This window comes from Furipterus horrens, unplaced genomic scaffold (genome assembly GCF_987537825.1).
Source record: "Furipterus horrens unplaced genomic scaffold, mFurHor1.1.pri manual_scaffold_10, whole genome shotgun sequence".
Lineage (NCBI taxonomy): Eukaryota > Metazoa > Chordata > Mammalia > Chiroptera > Furipteridae > Furipterus > Furipterus horrens.
In genome coordinates this window covers 594,303-609,468 of record NW_028327180.1, presented here as the reverse complement: position 1 = coordinate 609,468, position 15,166 = coordinate 594,303, and the positions used below count along the sequence as shown (strand labels likewise).

At 59.8% G+C, this 15,166-nt stretch overlaps 1 protein-coding gene across 1 annotated transcript in view; it reads left to right on the top strand.

Annotated features, from left to right (window-relative positions):
- Positions 1–15,166, top strand: part of CAMK2D (calcium/calmodulin dependent protein kinase II delta) — a 93,706-nt gene that overhangs the window by 66,633 nt on the left and 11,907 nt on the right. The window contains exons 7-14 of the mRNA XM_090290343.1: positions 3,806–3,908; positions 5,108–5,191; positions 5,957–6,051; positions 8,083–8,205; positions 8,723–8,806; positions 8,895–8,937; positions 11,331–11,368; positions 14,068–14,127. Of these exons, the coding sequence (XP_090146469.1) occupies positions 3,806–3,908; positions 5,108–5,191; positions 5,957–6,051; positions 8,083–8,205; positions 8,723–8,806; positions 8,895–8,937; positions 11,331–11,368; positions 14,068–14,127 (630 nt within the window). The remainder of the gene's footprint in view (positions 1–3,805; positions 3,909–5,107; positions 5,192–5,956; positions 6,052–8,082; positions 8,206–8,722; positions 8,807–8,894; positions 8,938–11,330; positions 11,369–14,067; positions 14,128–15,166) is intronic.

Below are 15,166 nucleotides of genomic sequence, written 5' to 3'. Positions count from 1 at the left end.
GATACTCGAGGGTGTGCGGGAATTAATCACGTGGATAATAGAACTAACTTGCTGTTTTTATGATGCTTGTGGAGAAAAAAGCATTAAAAGGTGGACCCACAACCCACGTGCACATGCATGTCCCCAGCATGGGTGTCGTTGGGGATGGTGGGCACACACGTGCAGTCAGGTCCCTGCCCGAGCCAGGGGCCGAGTGAAAGTCACACTGACTTTGACATCAAAACGTGGTCTTTCACGATGCCGCCCTCTTTCATCTGAACGTGCGTGTTTGGAGGACTTCAGACTCTTCTACGAACATCCGCTGAGCGGGTCGCCTTTTGAAAATGAACTGTTTGTAGACCCTCCGAGGGCATCTTAGGAGGAGAACCAAGACGTCAGGCTCAGCCTTTGCTTCGTCTTTCTGGGCTCCGAGTGGTTGTGTCTCCCCCTCTCCGGTGCAGTGACACACGTGACCAGTTTCAGGAAAACCTCAACTCACACGGAGAGAAGTGGCCGCTGTGACCATGTGGACGCACAGGACAGCACTTGCCGAGAGGCTGCTCAGCCCAGCGGATGTGTTGGCACCGAGACCCGCGTCCCGGCAAACGTGCGCCATGAGGGAGCCGCGGCGGGGAAGCAGCCTGGGTGTGATCCAGGGCATCTGTTTAAAAACCCACCTGAAGGGGGACTGCACTGTAAGAAGCCACACAGGTCAACACAGGAGGGTGCGTGCCGTTCAGGACCGCAGGCCCCGGGCCCCCCTCCCCGCGCCACCCCCCCCCCCCGCAGGTGTTCCCCTTCCGCACACTGAAATGGCGGCTGTCATCGCTGCTGCTCCATCGCCCGCTCCAGCAGACAGTCCTGGGGGAGATCCAGGGGCCGTGGTCACGTGTGCAGCGTCAGGAGACATCGGTGCCACTCAGACAGTCTGCTGGAGAGGTGAAGGAACCAAACGCTCCGCTCCAGGAGTCCGTGCGTTAGTCACAAGCCCAGGAGACACCCGCAGGCCCGCATCCTCGTCTGGGTCACCACGGGCCGGGCCGCACTCACCCACAGCTGCCGGGGAGACCGGTGCTTCTGAGCTCACTCTTCCCATTAGGAAAGCCAAGTGGTGGGGCAGCAGCATGTACGGGGGCGGGGGCGCCCTTCCTGAGCCTCGGACGCGTGAGCTGAGAGCCTCGCCGCCTCCGCTCGGCCTGGAAGGTAACCCCTCTCCATCCTGTCATCAGTCAGGGTCCACGCTCCCCGCCTCACCGCTCAGCTCTGGGGGTGCAGTGTATTTGCAAGGGGGAGGCTGTGTGAATGGTGGGACATGACAAGGGAGTGTTCAGGCCGACGTGTTCCAGAGCCGATGTCTAAGTCAGGTTTGTGTGACGAGCTTAATGCTTCGTGGAAGCTGGCCGTGAATCAGAAGCAGTCTCCTGATGCAACGCTGTGTGAAGCAAACACTCTCCTAATAAAGCCAGCAATCATCCTCATCTTCCGGGTTGCATTCCCTGATTCTGTAGTTTAGGTTTGCCCCGCCTTTCCTGTACGGGGCTGCCTCTGACAGTCGTCGTGGGTGCTGGGGTAAAGGCCCGTGCGGACGGGGCTGCGGCTGCCTGTGTGGCCACAGCATGCGGGGAGCCCCGGGTCTGTCGGGGCGCACGTTCTGACCCTCAGAGGCCCCGTGCGATGAAGCCCAGGGCAGCGCCACAGCTGCATTGGGGGGGGGGGGGGCTGCTGTTTGAGAGCGTAAAGTGCACAGCATTGCCCAGAGCGTTTCGACTGAGTGCTAAGAGTAAAACCACAGTACATTTTTACTTATTTTAAAAATATTTTTAATTTTAATTTTTTTAAAGATTTTATTTATTTTTAGAGGGAGGGGAAAGGAGGGAGAAAGAGGGACAGAAAATCATTGTGTGGTTGCCTCTCCTACACCCCCACTTGGGGACCTGGCCCGCATCCCAGGCCTGGGCCCCGACTGGGAATTGAACCGGCGACCCTTTGGTCTGCTGCCGGCACTCGATCCCCTGAGCCCCACCTGCCAGGACACAAAGTTTTAGAAGTTGATTCATGGCGACACTGGCACCTGCTCAGCAAACTTCAGTGCCTCTCGACCTCGCAGACCCGACACGGCCACGACTTCCAGAGCCGTCCCGGGTCTTCCCGGAGGCGGGTGTGCCGTGCCGAGTGAGGACAGCATGGGTCACGCAGACCTGGCACCTCAGTGCTCCCAACTGCTGTGACCTGTGGCATGTCTCTCCCAGCCGTCTGTCCCCTCGGTCGCTGACTGGGGGCCTGGGGACAGCTGTGAGGATAACACACCCGACGGCCCGTGCAGTGCGACGCTGTCCTCTGGGTCAGGTGCCGGGGCTCCAGGCGGGCTGGGGTGCCGGGCCTGCCAGCGGCTGTTCCAGCGCGGGGTCGTTTGTGTCCTCGAGACATCTTCATCCCAACGTCCAGACCGCACTGTCCCGTGTGGGGTGTGGTCATCCGGAGTCCTCTCAGCCCCCAAACTGCCGCGTCTGCCTCCAGCCGCCAGCGCGTGTTCGGGGCTGAGCCGAGGGCTCACGGGCCCCCGCCTCCCGCAGCTCTGCCCTAATTCTCCACGGGGCGGTTAGGGGGCTGGTGCTGACTTGCGTGGCTTGCTTAGCTGATCAACTCCATATTGGTTTAGGCTGTGTTAATCCAAGGTCAGAAACACCCAACAGAATTGACTAATTCAGTTAAAAAAAAAAAAAAAAAAAAAAGAAGGACCCAATTTTATGAAAAAATATGAAATGAGCTATATTGGTCAATATTTAAACAAAACCAATTTGACTGAATTTTTAGATTTTCAGACAGTCTTTTGGCTCTTGTACGGTCCATTGTTCCCCAGCTTTCAGTCTGGGACACACCTCTAAATTGGCTGGGTCCTATCCCCAAGGGAGCAGACATGGAGCCGCTCCCAAGCTGTGTCTATTTGTGGACGCGGGAGAGAGCCCCCCTCACTGAGCGTGTGGCGTGGCCGCCCTTCCGCTGACCGCTCCCTCCAATCCGCGGGTGGCCTGCGCGTGTTCCACAAGTGCCCAGTGTCTCGGGCTCTGGCTGGGAAGCGGTGGGGTAGGAACAGCCTTATTCCAACGCGGAGTGACAGTGGTGACCCGGGAGAAAAAAGGCTTCTTCCCAGTGTGTCCCAAGACGTGATGGAGTAAAGCTTTGAATCGCACTCTGAAGACACGTAAATTCTGTTGCAGAAAGCTGGCTTGTAAAGGAAAAAGCTGACAATCACATTTGGCAAATAGTGCACTCTTCCTGCCTTTAAGGATAAACAGATTCTTAAAGACAGCAATTTTAATACATAATTCAGCGTAAGACTCCAAAATTGGTACAGAAATTGTTTGGAAACACTGAGGCATCAGAATCTCTACATTTGGGTCCAAACTCTTGAAATCCACTAGGATTTAATTTGCTCAGTTTTATTTGCCAAATGCCTGTAAGTCAGTCCAACGCTTGTTATCATTTGCCAGGTTTCCTTCTGCTGAGAGTGGCTGTGCTTCTCAGTCATTGTCATGGCCAAGCCTGGACCTCAGGTGGCCCCGGGGAGCGTGTGAGCCGCTCAGGACAGGGGCCGTTCATTGGACCTGTCCCCGTGCACCCGCTGCCTGTCCAGGGTGTTCCCGCCTCTGCCTGAACTGCACAGGTGGCAGCACTAACGTTTCTGACCCTGTCTTCCCTGGCGGATGAGCCTCCGGGAGAGAGGGCAGTGCATGGCTTCGCCCTCTTCTTATAGAATGTTATTAGTCTTGACGAGTCACTTAAAATAGATTCTCACACCAGCCTCTTTTCTCGTTTCTAAATAAAGCCTGAGAATTTGCTTTTAGCCAGCAAATCCAAGGGTGCGGCTGTGAAGCTGGCGGACTTTGGCCTGGCCATAGAAGTTCAAGGAGACCAGCAGGCGTGGTTTGGTGAGTAGGTGGCCCCTCGCTGCCCATCCCCGCTCCTGACGGGACAGTGGGCTGTCGGTTCCGAGCCCATCCCCCACACTGCAGGGCGTTCAGGAGGTGCGCGGAGCAGTGACGGGAGGGGAGGGGGCACGCAGGCTTTTCCTAAAAGGACAGCGAGGTGACGAGCTGTGTGCGACCAAGGGCCAGGGCGCGCACGCATGTCTCATTCGTGAGAAGGTGGGTTGTTCACGCACAGCCTCGCTCAGCGCTCAGAACAGCTGTGAGAGCAGCCGGCACGCAGGAACCACGGACGGTCTCACAGGCCCTCGTGACTGGTATTTACACACACAGGGTTACGTTCTGTGCTGCACCTTACACAGCTTTCCTCCAATACCGGTTTCCTCTACAATTTTGATCATTCTGAAATATCTCTATGATGAGATTTTTGTTTCAAAACAAGTTTAAATTACAGTATTTCTCACCAGGCTGATGCGTTGCTTCAGCGTTTGGCCTGAATAAATCATTTTACCCACTGACTTGCTGCCGGTCCCCACGGCTCCCCCACTTCTCAGACGCTGGCGCGGAACGTGGCCACTTCCTGAGGCCCGTCTTCCTTCCTTCCTGACTTGCAGCGTTCTGGGATTAGGTGACATTTTTAAATCCCTTCACTCGTACTGCTCTTCTCGGAGCCGCTATGAACAGCACCTTGTGCTCCCTGTGCCCAGGCCCTCATGGCCCCAACCACACACAGGTCCTGGCGGTGCCTGGGCCCGACGCCCATAGTGGGGTGTGACAAGGCGATGGGGTGCAGGAGCGCGGAGCTGGTTCGGCCCACAGGCCTGTGTGAGCTCACCTCAGCCTCAGCTTCCCACGCTGGGGACGAGGGCGGCCCCCCTCCGGCTGCCGGGAGGCCGCCTGCCTCTCAGGAGACGGGGGTCCTGCCTGCAGTGGCCGCTCCTCAGCTGCCTGCCTCAGAGACGCCCACGGGCCCTGGTGGCGTGCTGGCACATCACGTCCTCACCTCTCCATACGCTGTCCCAGTCCCCGCAGAGAGGGGCTGCTGCTCGCCGCTGCAGGACAGGCTGGCGGTGCCGTGCACAGACGAGGGGGCTCCCTCTGCCCCTGCCGTCCTCTGTGGCTGGGGCTACGGGGCAGACACGCAGAGGAAGAAGCCAGAAAGGGGCCCGCTATCCCACCCACTCACAGGCCTGTCTCCACAGGGTTTGCGGGCACGCCTGGCTACCTCTCCCCGGAGGTCCTACGGAAAGACCCCTACGGGAAGCCCGTGGACATGTGGGCCTGCGGTAAGGACCCTCCCACGGGCAGGCTCCGCGACCTCAGGCTGCTGTCCTTTGCGTGGGCGGCAGCAGTGCCACCTGCAGGTGCGCAGCAGCACTGAGGCCAGGGACAGGTGTTCGTGCCCGGCCCTCACTGTGCACTGTCCCTAGATGTCCTCGTTGGCATCCTCATGCTGGCCGCAACAGCTCGGATATTCTCTTTGCCAAGCCAGCCCCACCAGATCTGCCCCTGCCGCTGCGTTAACCAACGGGCCCTGACAGATGGGTGCTCTGCCGGGTGTCGGGCGTGGCTGGGGCACGGCCCTGGGGGCCTGGGTGCTGGGGAGTGGGGGGACAGGGCTGCAGGCGGGCAGTGACCCACAGTTCTGGCTGTTCATTGGAGGCGGAGGTTGTGCCCTGCCTGACCCGCCCTGTCTTTCTCACCAAGTCCCTGGGTTCCTCTTCCCCGCCTGCCCTGGGCCCCCTGGTGGTTGGGGGGAGCCGCCCAGCTCCCCAGCCCTGCAGCCCTGGCCCAGCACATACCGCCATGGTGCTCGGCCGTGCGTACAAAACGGGGAGGCCCGCAGCCCTCGCAGCGTGGTCCCGCAGAGCAACATTCAGGGGCCAGGCCGCACACGCTGGGCCTGGTCAGCAGCTTCGGTCCAAGGGCCGGACACTGACCTCGCTCACGTGCTCCCACGCACGCCCCGCACCCAGTCCTCTGCGTGCCCTGTGGGTGTGGCCCCGCGAGCCCCGCCACCTGACGCTGTGCTGACGTGCCTGTCCCTGCAGGGGTCATTCTGTACATCCTGCTGGTGGGGTACCCCCCCTTCTGGGACGAGGACCAGCACAGACTTTATCAGCAGATCAAGGCCGGTGCTTACGACGTACGTAATGGGGTTCAGAGCTCTGCACGGGCTCTGGGGGGGGTCTTCCTCTTGGAGGGAAAGGGAGGGGAGGAGGGAGGGGCGGAGGAAGGAGTGCAGCCTGGGACCCGGCGCCCTCCTGGCCCACACCTGCTGCGGCCAGAAGGAGGACAGCCTGCGGTCTGAGGAAGGCCTTGGCTTTTCGGAACGTTTGGATCTTAGGGCATTTTGACACCTAAAAATGCTTAAGAAACGGTTCCCGCCCATTGACTTTAATCGTACCCTCCAGTGCTGTCGCCCGACGCTAAATCATGCGCCAGCGGCACTTTGCAGTGGTCCGTGCGACAGAAAGACCGTTGTCCCCGGGCGTGTGGCCTTTGTCTCACTCACCTCGGGGGCGTCTGAGCTCTCACTTTGAAGAAGAGGCTTCCCAGTTGAAATGAAATTGAACATCCCACTCCCAGTCCGTCCTGTTCACGGTTAGAACCGTGGAGAGCGGGCACGTGTGTATGTGCCCATGCGTGTGCCCGTGAGTTGACTTCTGAACCTGGAGAGCCAGGCCGACCTCTCGTGCCTCCTCGGCAGAACGCGGCTCATCGGGACAGTTTCTTTCCTCTGCTCGGTGTGTCTGTCGGGGACGCCACACCCCCCCCCCCCCCCCCAGCGCTCGGGGTCTGCAGGTGCCGCCCGTGTCAGGGAGAGGCTGGCTGGGGAGCAGGTGGTACAGGGTCCACTTTCTCTGCACAGAGTAAGAGCTCAGTGTTGAAGTGGGAGGACGACCGTAAAAAGTCCGAATCAGCCCTGGGCACTGCAGCGCAGTGGGCTGGGCGGCGTCCTGCAAAGCGGAAGGCCGCCGGTTCGGTTCCCGGTCACGGCACATGCCTGGTCTGTGGGTTTGGTCCCTGGCGGGGCGCAAATGAGAGGCATCGGATCGATGTTTCTCTCCCTCTCTTTCTCCCTCCCTTCCCCTCTCTCTAGAATAAATAAATAAGTATATAGTTTTTAAAGCCTGAATTATATTCTGTCATTTCTCATGAACTCCCCAGTGCCTTCTGTTAGATGGACATTTGTATCACGGGAATTTAAAATGATTCTTCCGTGTTGACGTGTTCCATCAGGGCAGACGCATAACTGGACAGACTTACCTCAGTCACCACAGCAGCCCCTGCCCGTCCCTGCAGGCGGGATCGAGGCCCCAGTGGGAGGGCCCCCCGCGCTGCCTGACCAGGGTCAGGAGGCCAGCGGGAGCCCCCCCTCTGCTGCTGCCGTTGGCCAGCAGCCTGGAGCTCCATCACTCTGAATCCCCCCACCCCCAGTTTTCACGGCCGCATAAGCGACAGTCATTGAACAGGCAGAATGTGCTGGCGTCGGAGAGTTAGTGTTTTCTCAAGTTCCGTCTGCCAGTGGGTCACCCACTGCCCCCTTCGTACAAAAAGTAACAAGCCTGCGCACAGTTACAACAGCGTTTTCCAAGACGTTCTGTGAAACCGCACGCGCTGGGGAGGAGCCCGGCTCCTGGGTGCTGTCTAGGAAGGGATGAGACGTCAGTCCTGAGCTCTCACCTGGCGTGTTCCTGCCGAGTGTGCTGCTTGGGTGAGAGGAGGCTGCGGGCCTTAGACGCTCACCGTGAGGTCGCTGGCGGCGGGTGGGTTGCCAGTAGCAGCTGTGGGAGCTGGTCCTCCCTGAACTCCGCTGGCTGGGATGCATCTCACCGCGGCCGCCTGCTGAGCGTGCGCAGGAGCGTGTGAGATTTCACATTCAGGACTAGAAGATTTTTAAGTTTATTTCTCTAAAGTTACTCAGTACATACACTGTGCAGCTTGGTACGTGTGTCTCTCCCTTACCGGTTACTCTTCTTCGTATGCGGTCTGTAAATCTGTGCGTGGGAGGTGTTCTGTCTGCGTCAGTTGGTCTAAATACAGCGTGACTCAGAGACCGTGACTTTATGAAGAAGCAGATTCACCGCTGAAGGAAGTCATTCGCATATTTGGCTCTTCCCTGTTCAACTGGGGGATCTAATTTTAAAACTCTTTATACGTTTGTATTTTGAAGTTTCCGTCCCCTGAGTGGGACACAGTGACGCCCGAAGCCAAGGACCTCATCAACAAGATGCTGACCATCAACCCCGCCAAGCGCATCACGGCCTCGGAGGCGCTCAAGCACCCGTGGATCTGCGTGAGTGGCACGCGCCTGTGCACATGTACCTGTGAACTTCGTCCCGGGTTTACAGGGGCACTTGCAGGACAGTTGACGTGCATGCGTGCGTTGTGACTCATGGTGTTGACAGAGCTGACTGTGTCACGGTGAAAACGCCTCTGGTGGCAGGTGGCCAGGGCCGATGACAGTCCCAGCAGAGGCCAGGGAGGTGGCGCCAGGTTAGCTGTGACCTGGGAGCAAACAGGCAGTGGTGACTGCGGGTCCTTAGGCAGCTCTAGCAGGAAACCCGGGGTTCGGAGGCCGGAGGTTCCCTGCAGGGAAGACGGGCGCTTGGCAGCTGAGCAGACTCCAGACATGGCCAGAGACCCGCGTGGGCGCCGCGGGGCACGGGGATGAGCGGTGGCGGTGAGGGTCCCACGTGGGGGGCAAATGCGAGGCCGCGCCTACCGGCTGAAGGGAGCGGGGCGGGGCGGGCGCGGCTGCCTCTCGCGGGGAGCAGAGCTGCGCGCCACGTGAACGCCCCCTCCCCCCACAGCAACGCTCCACGGTGGCCTCCATGATGCACAGGCAGGAGACCGTGGACTGCCTGAAGAAGTTCAACGCCCGCAGGAAGCTCAAGGTGCGGAGGGGCGCTCCCGGGGGCGGGGTGAGGGGGCCGGGGCGGGGCGGGGCCTGCAGGCGGCACTCACTGCTCTCCTGCCCCGCAGGGCGCCATCCTGACAACCATGCTGGCCACGAGGAACTTCTCAGGTACGCGTGTCTCTGGAGTGGAGGGAGCGTGGGAACGAGGGAGACGCCGTTGCGCTTTCAGGGACGGCCGTGGGGGGAGCCCTCGGGAGCTGCCGCCGCCGCCACCACCATCGGGCGCTGCGGGACGTGAGCCGTGCTGCGCTTGCCCAAGGGTGTGGCCCTGTCCCGGGGCCGTCCGTCGCGGTTCCATGAGGTGTGTGTCTCGTGCAGAGGGAGCCCCAGTCAGTGGGGTTTTAAGCGGAGCCGGCTCCCAGGGGCTCAGCTCTGGGCGGCACGCTCGCCTCCGGGCCGTGGGAGAGGAGCTGTCGGGCACACGCAGGCAGACGGGGTGCGGGGCTCCGACTGCAGGGCTCATGCCCCCGGACACACACACGTGTCTGCTGCCTCAGGCCCCCTGTCCTTCCTGGTCGCCTCAGGGGACCCGCTTTCCAAGTCAGATTTCGGAACCTGCTGGGTCAGCGTCCCGTGCCCTGGACACTCGGCACCGCTGTCAGACGGCTGTGCCCACTCCAGGCCGCTGTCCTCGGCTCACTGGTCACACGGGACGGGCCTGTGGCCTCCGACTGCCCGGGAGCTGCGTGCTCCGTGCCTGCTTCCTGCGGAGCCTGGAGCCGCGGTGGCCGCAGGGGCAGTGCTGGCCCCACGCAGTGAGGGGTCCACGGTGTGACCCCCAGAGGCTTGAGAGGTGTATCCCGGCTGCTGAGGAGCAGCCAGAGCCGTGTAGGGCGGAGGCAGGGACGCGCGGTGTGTCTGACCCACGTGTTTGGGGTCAGGAGGCCCCAGTCCGGCCCCGGCAGGGGACTTCTTCTGTGAACTGTTGATTCTCATGGTTGACAGTCACAGGGGCGAGCTCAGTCCCCTCATTAAATATTACCTAATGCCGACTTTATTCAGATAAATTACTATTTCATGGCGGCTCAATAACTAGTGAATCATTCAACGTAGGAGCGTTTATATAGCAAATATTGTGAATGACGCACTCAAGAAAATTTCAGAATAGAGGCTGTGGGTTCTGTTCAAGTCTTGAAGGGCCCAGCTAGGGCCCAGAATACATGTAACAACCGCGGCTTCTTACCTCGCGTGTCGCTCTGAGCATCGTGTACGCGGGACGCTCAGGACTCACCCGTGAGCTCACACATGGGCTCTGTACGTCCCTGAAGCCTTCAGGTTTGGTAATGAGTGCTGCCCTCATTCTGTCCTGTCGCCAAACGCGCCCCGTAAAGCGATTCTCCCTCGGGCATTGGGCCTCAGAGCTGCTTCCGTTCTCCCTCCTGTCCCCTCACCTGGAACGCAGCTGTGAGGTGAGGCGAGCGGGACCCGGCGTCTCTCCGCGTGTCGGCCCCGGCCCCGGCCGCGCTCGCCTGCGGCCACGTTCCCACGCGCAGAGGCTGCTGTCCAGCCCGGGAGCGCCCGCCTTTGCTGCGTGTTGCTCCAGCTCCGGGCAGATAGCCTCCTCGCTGAGTCAGTGATTTCTTACCACCAATAATCCCAAATTAGTAGCTGTGTTGCTAGGGATGAGGTAAAGTTAAGTTTTGTATCTTAAATAAATTTAAACCTACACCAACGTAATATCAGAATAACGTCAACCCCAAGTCAAAAGGCTGTCGGGACTCCGTGTTCCCGCGGATCTGCCAGTGTCTGTCCCCAGTGCCACGTCCCGCTCCGGACACTGACACCGTGCACCCGTGGGCGCTTGGCCCTGGGCCCGGCCTGCCGCCCCACCCCCACCCCCGCCACCAGGCGGCGTGACCACGTGCACCCCCCGGAAGGACAGCCCCACCCCCTCAGCATGCTGAGACCCAGCAGCAGAGGTGCAGCTTCTCAGGAAACCGTCCTTCGGTTTGAGTGGAAGATTTTATTTTTTTATATCTCACCTCAAATTTCGTGACTTAGTTTTTCAATGTAAAAGGCTTCTGTTTAGGACGCCTTGGTGGCCCTGATTTCCTTAAAGGTCATATGCTGAGGGTTTAAAGTGTTTGCTCCAGGCCAATGATATACCATTTCATTTTAAGTCAGTTGTTAATATCGTTTGTAAAAATGAAATGGTCCTATTTCAAAAGTATATATTTTTAAAAAGATGTTCCTCAGCCAGAGCCAGTTTTCACGTGGCTGCAGCCCCGCGTGGCACCGTCCTGGGTGGCAGGGGCCGCCAGGGGGACGCTGACACGGGGCGCAGAGGCGCAGGCAGGCCCGGCCCCCGGCCCTCAGGCTGACCACCGCGGGCGCCGCGCAGAGAGCTGGGCCGGGGCTGGGTTCTGGCTTCCGTGTGCGGCGGTGCCGCATTCCTGTGCCCAGGGAGCTCGGCCATCGCGGCCCCGAGTCAGCACAGCCGGGGGAGGCGTGGGACCGCCACTTGTGTGCCTCACTAACAGGGTCCCCCTCTCGTTCTGCAGCAGCCAAGAGTTTGCTGAAGAAACCAGACGGAGTGAAGGTAGGTCCAGCGCGCGCTCCTGGCGTCCCCTCTGGTGTTTACACTGTTACCCGTAACACCAGGTTTCTGCGGCTCACGTCTCTAGTTCCCACAGGGAGTCAGGGTGCAGTGTGAACTGATCTCACACAAAAGATGAGTCATATTTATACCAAAAGCAGCTGTATTTTTTGTTTTATTACATATGAAACAATCGTGACAGATAATACTTTTACATGGAGTTGCTATGAAAACGGAATGTCTGGATCCCCTCTGGTTTCCAGTCCCAAACTATCCTGGTCGTCGGAAGCTGACACCAGCCCTTCACGCACAGGGACGCTGCCGACTGTGCGGCCTGACGGGGGGTCACACGTGGCGTCTGGAGGTCGGTGCCCGGTGGCCGGGTCCCTCGGCCGGGGCCGTGTTTCTGGAGCCTCTGTTGCCACTGGGCCTCTCTCTGAGGTGCTGAGATGCTTCTAGGTGAATATTCAGAACACATTTTACAGAATTCCCAAGCAAGAAATGGGATATTTTCACTTCCTTGAGTTTCCCAGCAGGACAATCCAGCTGATTTTCTATCGATTCCATTTTGTTTCATGGAAATTTACCTTGAATGTAACCGTATGTTTGCACCACGTTTATCTTTCCGGAGTGTTACCGGAATGTTTTCTTTTAATACTTTTCTTTCTCTTCTGATGGCAGATGCAAACATTCCTCACGAACACGTCAGCGTTCTTGGGATTAGTTACTGTTCTCACATTTGAACTTGGCCCAAAGCCGGGCACTCAGTTCATTTTGAAAATAGGTCGTAGGACACGGTGGGTCCCGCGTGCCCTTGCCCGCCTGCTCCTCGCTGCCCATCTGCGTGGCGGGGTTTGCAGTCGCGATCACCTCCCTTTGCTCGGGGCCTCCGTTTGAGTCCCAGCACCACGTGGGACGCCTGCCTCTTTCCCAGCTAAAGTGGTGGGAGCGTGGCGTCCCCATCTCCCAGCGCGGTTCAGACACGGGGCTCACGGCTCCCACTGAGGCGCTGACCGTCGTCGTCCCCTGTGCAGAGACTCTTCCAGAGCAGGCTCCCTCCAGGCAGCGTCTGCCGAGCTCGAGCGCTTGGCCGGCCTGTGTGTTCCTTCCTCCGGCCGCTCCGGGCAGGAGAGGACGTCCAGCTCGCCCGTGGGAGGGGCGGCCAGGGTCTGCCTGCCAGGCTCTACCCAGGGAGGGGCCGCACCGGGCAGTCCCCGGCCTTGGCCGGGGCGAGGGCAGGGCTTCCAAGCAGCGTGTGCACAGTCACACAGTGTGTGCGTAAGCGTGTGCTCGGCTGTGGACGCACGGGTGCCCGTGGGACATTCCCACCAAACAAAAGCGGCTCTTGGCGTCCAGGTCCTGGGGGGTGAACTCTCTTATCTCGAAACAAAAGCGCGGAACCCCCCTCGTGGCTTGCGTCCGCTGACGTGACGTGCAGAGCCCTCCGACCAGGTGCGGGAGACTGCACCCCTTCCCCCGTGTTCTGCGCGCGCAGAGACGTGAGCGCCGCCCCTGTTCACAGACTCGGTTTTCTCTCGCTTTGGCTGCTGTGCAAACTTGCTGTTAAAGTCTGTGCACTCTTCTATAAAGAAAAGCATCAGGCACATACCTGCCAAAGGCAGATGGGGAGTTAAAGGTGTTCCATGCAGAGTCCCTGAAATCTTCTCCCTCTTCCTGCGTGTCACGGAGCGCAGGGTGACTGAGCCGTCTTGTCACACGGACGGGACACGGTAATGCAGGGGCCTCACACCGCGCCGGCCAGAGCCTCCCGTCCAGCTTCAGCGTGGCCGCTGGTGCGCAGAGGTGGGGCAGGAATTCCCGGAGTCCGAGCGGTTCCTTGGTGCAATTGCTCATCGATACTCCTTGGTGTTCATTTTTAGGGTGGCATGTTTTTCCCCTTAAGTCCTGATGTGCATCTACTCCAGAAGTGTGGGGTGTGTTCCCATAGATACTGACAGGCAAAGAACGTGCCTGGGGAACGGGGCGCAAGAAGGTGCGTGTGCCGTTCTGTTCCTGTTTGGTAACTGCAGCGTGAGCCGCCAGGACAGTCTGCACTTCTGTGAGCCGAGACGCAGTGTGCAGGCTCAGGTGGCCGCTGTGTGCCGTCTCCTCTGGGCCCAGGGGGACTTCCCGGCCCCGGGCGCACACACAGTGGGGCTTCCACAGGGACAGCGACCTCTTCTGTGAGGTCGGACCAGTTACATCTGAGTGGGGGCGGCGAGCCCAGGTGTGACCCTCAGTGACAGTGGCAGTACTTTGACAGGAAACCTAATGGAAAGTAGTTATTTGCAACCAGAATGTAGTAATGAGGTCAGTTTGCCCATTTATATCTGACAATATATTTTTTAAAAGGCACCCGGAGTTACCATTTTTGAAAACGTATTATAAAGCCTGCCATTTCTTCGGAAGAGCTAAGCTTTTAATCGACTGCCCGTTGAACAGAGGGGCGCTGCTCCCGGGGAAGCGGGGCAGCGGGGAGCTCATGCTCCGGGGAGCAGGGGACGCAGGCTCGGGCTCCCGCGGCCGGGACTGCGATGGGGGCCGCGCGGGGGGTGTGAGCCTCCGGGCTCCGCGGCAGCCGGGCACCGCGCGCCTCGCCCTTCGCAGGTCCGCCTGTGTGCGGCGTGGTCTCCGGCAGACACGCTGGAGAGACGTCCGCCAGGGCGTTAAGGTGTCTCCCTCTGTTTTCTGCACACCCACAGATAAACAGCAAAGCCAACGTGGTAACTAGCCCCAAAGAGAATGTCCCTGCCCCGGCGCTGGTACAGCTGGACTCTGTAACCCTCCCCGCGCTGCCCTGCCCTCTGCTTGGCCCGTGTGCTCGCCTGTGCGGACCCTGCCGCCCGCTGCTTCCGTGGGGCTTTGTCTGTCCGGTTTGCTCTCTCACGACGGGCTCGTCGTCGTCTTCTGTTCTGTGGCGGCGGCTGCCAGGCTGCGTGTGTCACGTGCGATGCTCGCTCTGCCGCTGAGCACGCACTGGCTGCTGGGGGCCCTGCCGCCGGCCCCTGCATGTGCCGGGACGTGCCGCGAATGCGCTTTGCGGGCCGTCGCCGAGCTCGGAGCGCAGACCTTCTTCCGAGCCCCGCCCGCTCCCTCGCAGACACCCGGCTCTGTCAGACCTGCCCGTGAGAGGGGGGCCCCGCGCCGCGCCCTCCCGGCCCCGGGGCTGTCGCTTCTCTGCCGCCTCACGGCCACCCGGCCGGCTCCACACCGCGAAGCCGCACTGCTGACCCGGAGGTCGGGGTGCCCCGGGTGTCACACTGTCTTCCCCAAGGTCTCCACGTTTGGGTTTTCAGAAAAGGGACTTTTTACTGTGCTGCGTGCTGTCATCTTCGAGGCTCGGGGATTATTTCCCTGGAGTTACTCAGCAAGGCCCTTTGGACATGTGTATAGGACAGACGGACACGTCGGGGCGGCAGGCCAGCTCCTGGTCACAGTGCAGAGCCCAGGCCGAGCGGGAGCTCGGAGGGTCCCCGCAGCCTCGCTGGGAAGGGCTCGCAGCCACCGCAGCCTCCAGCTGATGCGGCCACCGGGGCCGGGTACTGCCTGCCTTTCCGTGTCACTTATTGAATATTTCTTCAGTTCTCCGGTGGGAAACATAGGAACAACAGTTATTTATGGAACAGCAGGGCCTTACGAACAGACCTTCTGTTACAGTCCCCGCAGCAGAGACCTGTCTGGTAGGAATTACCGCAGGACCGGACAGCAAACCACTGTGACTCGGGCTGGTTCTCGAATCCTTCCAATGAACCTCTTAAACGTTCCTTAGAGTGTCTCGTGGACTCCCAAGTGCCTTCTTCA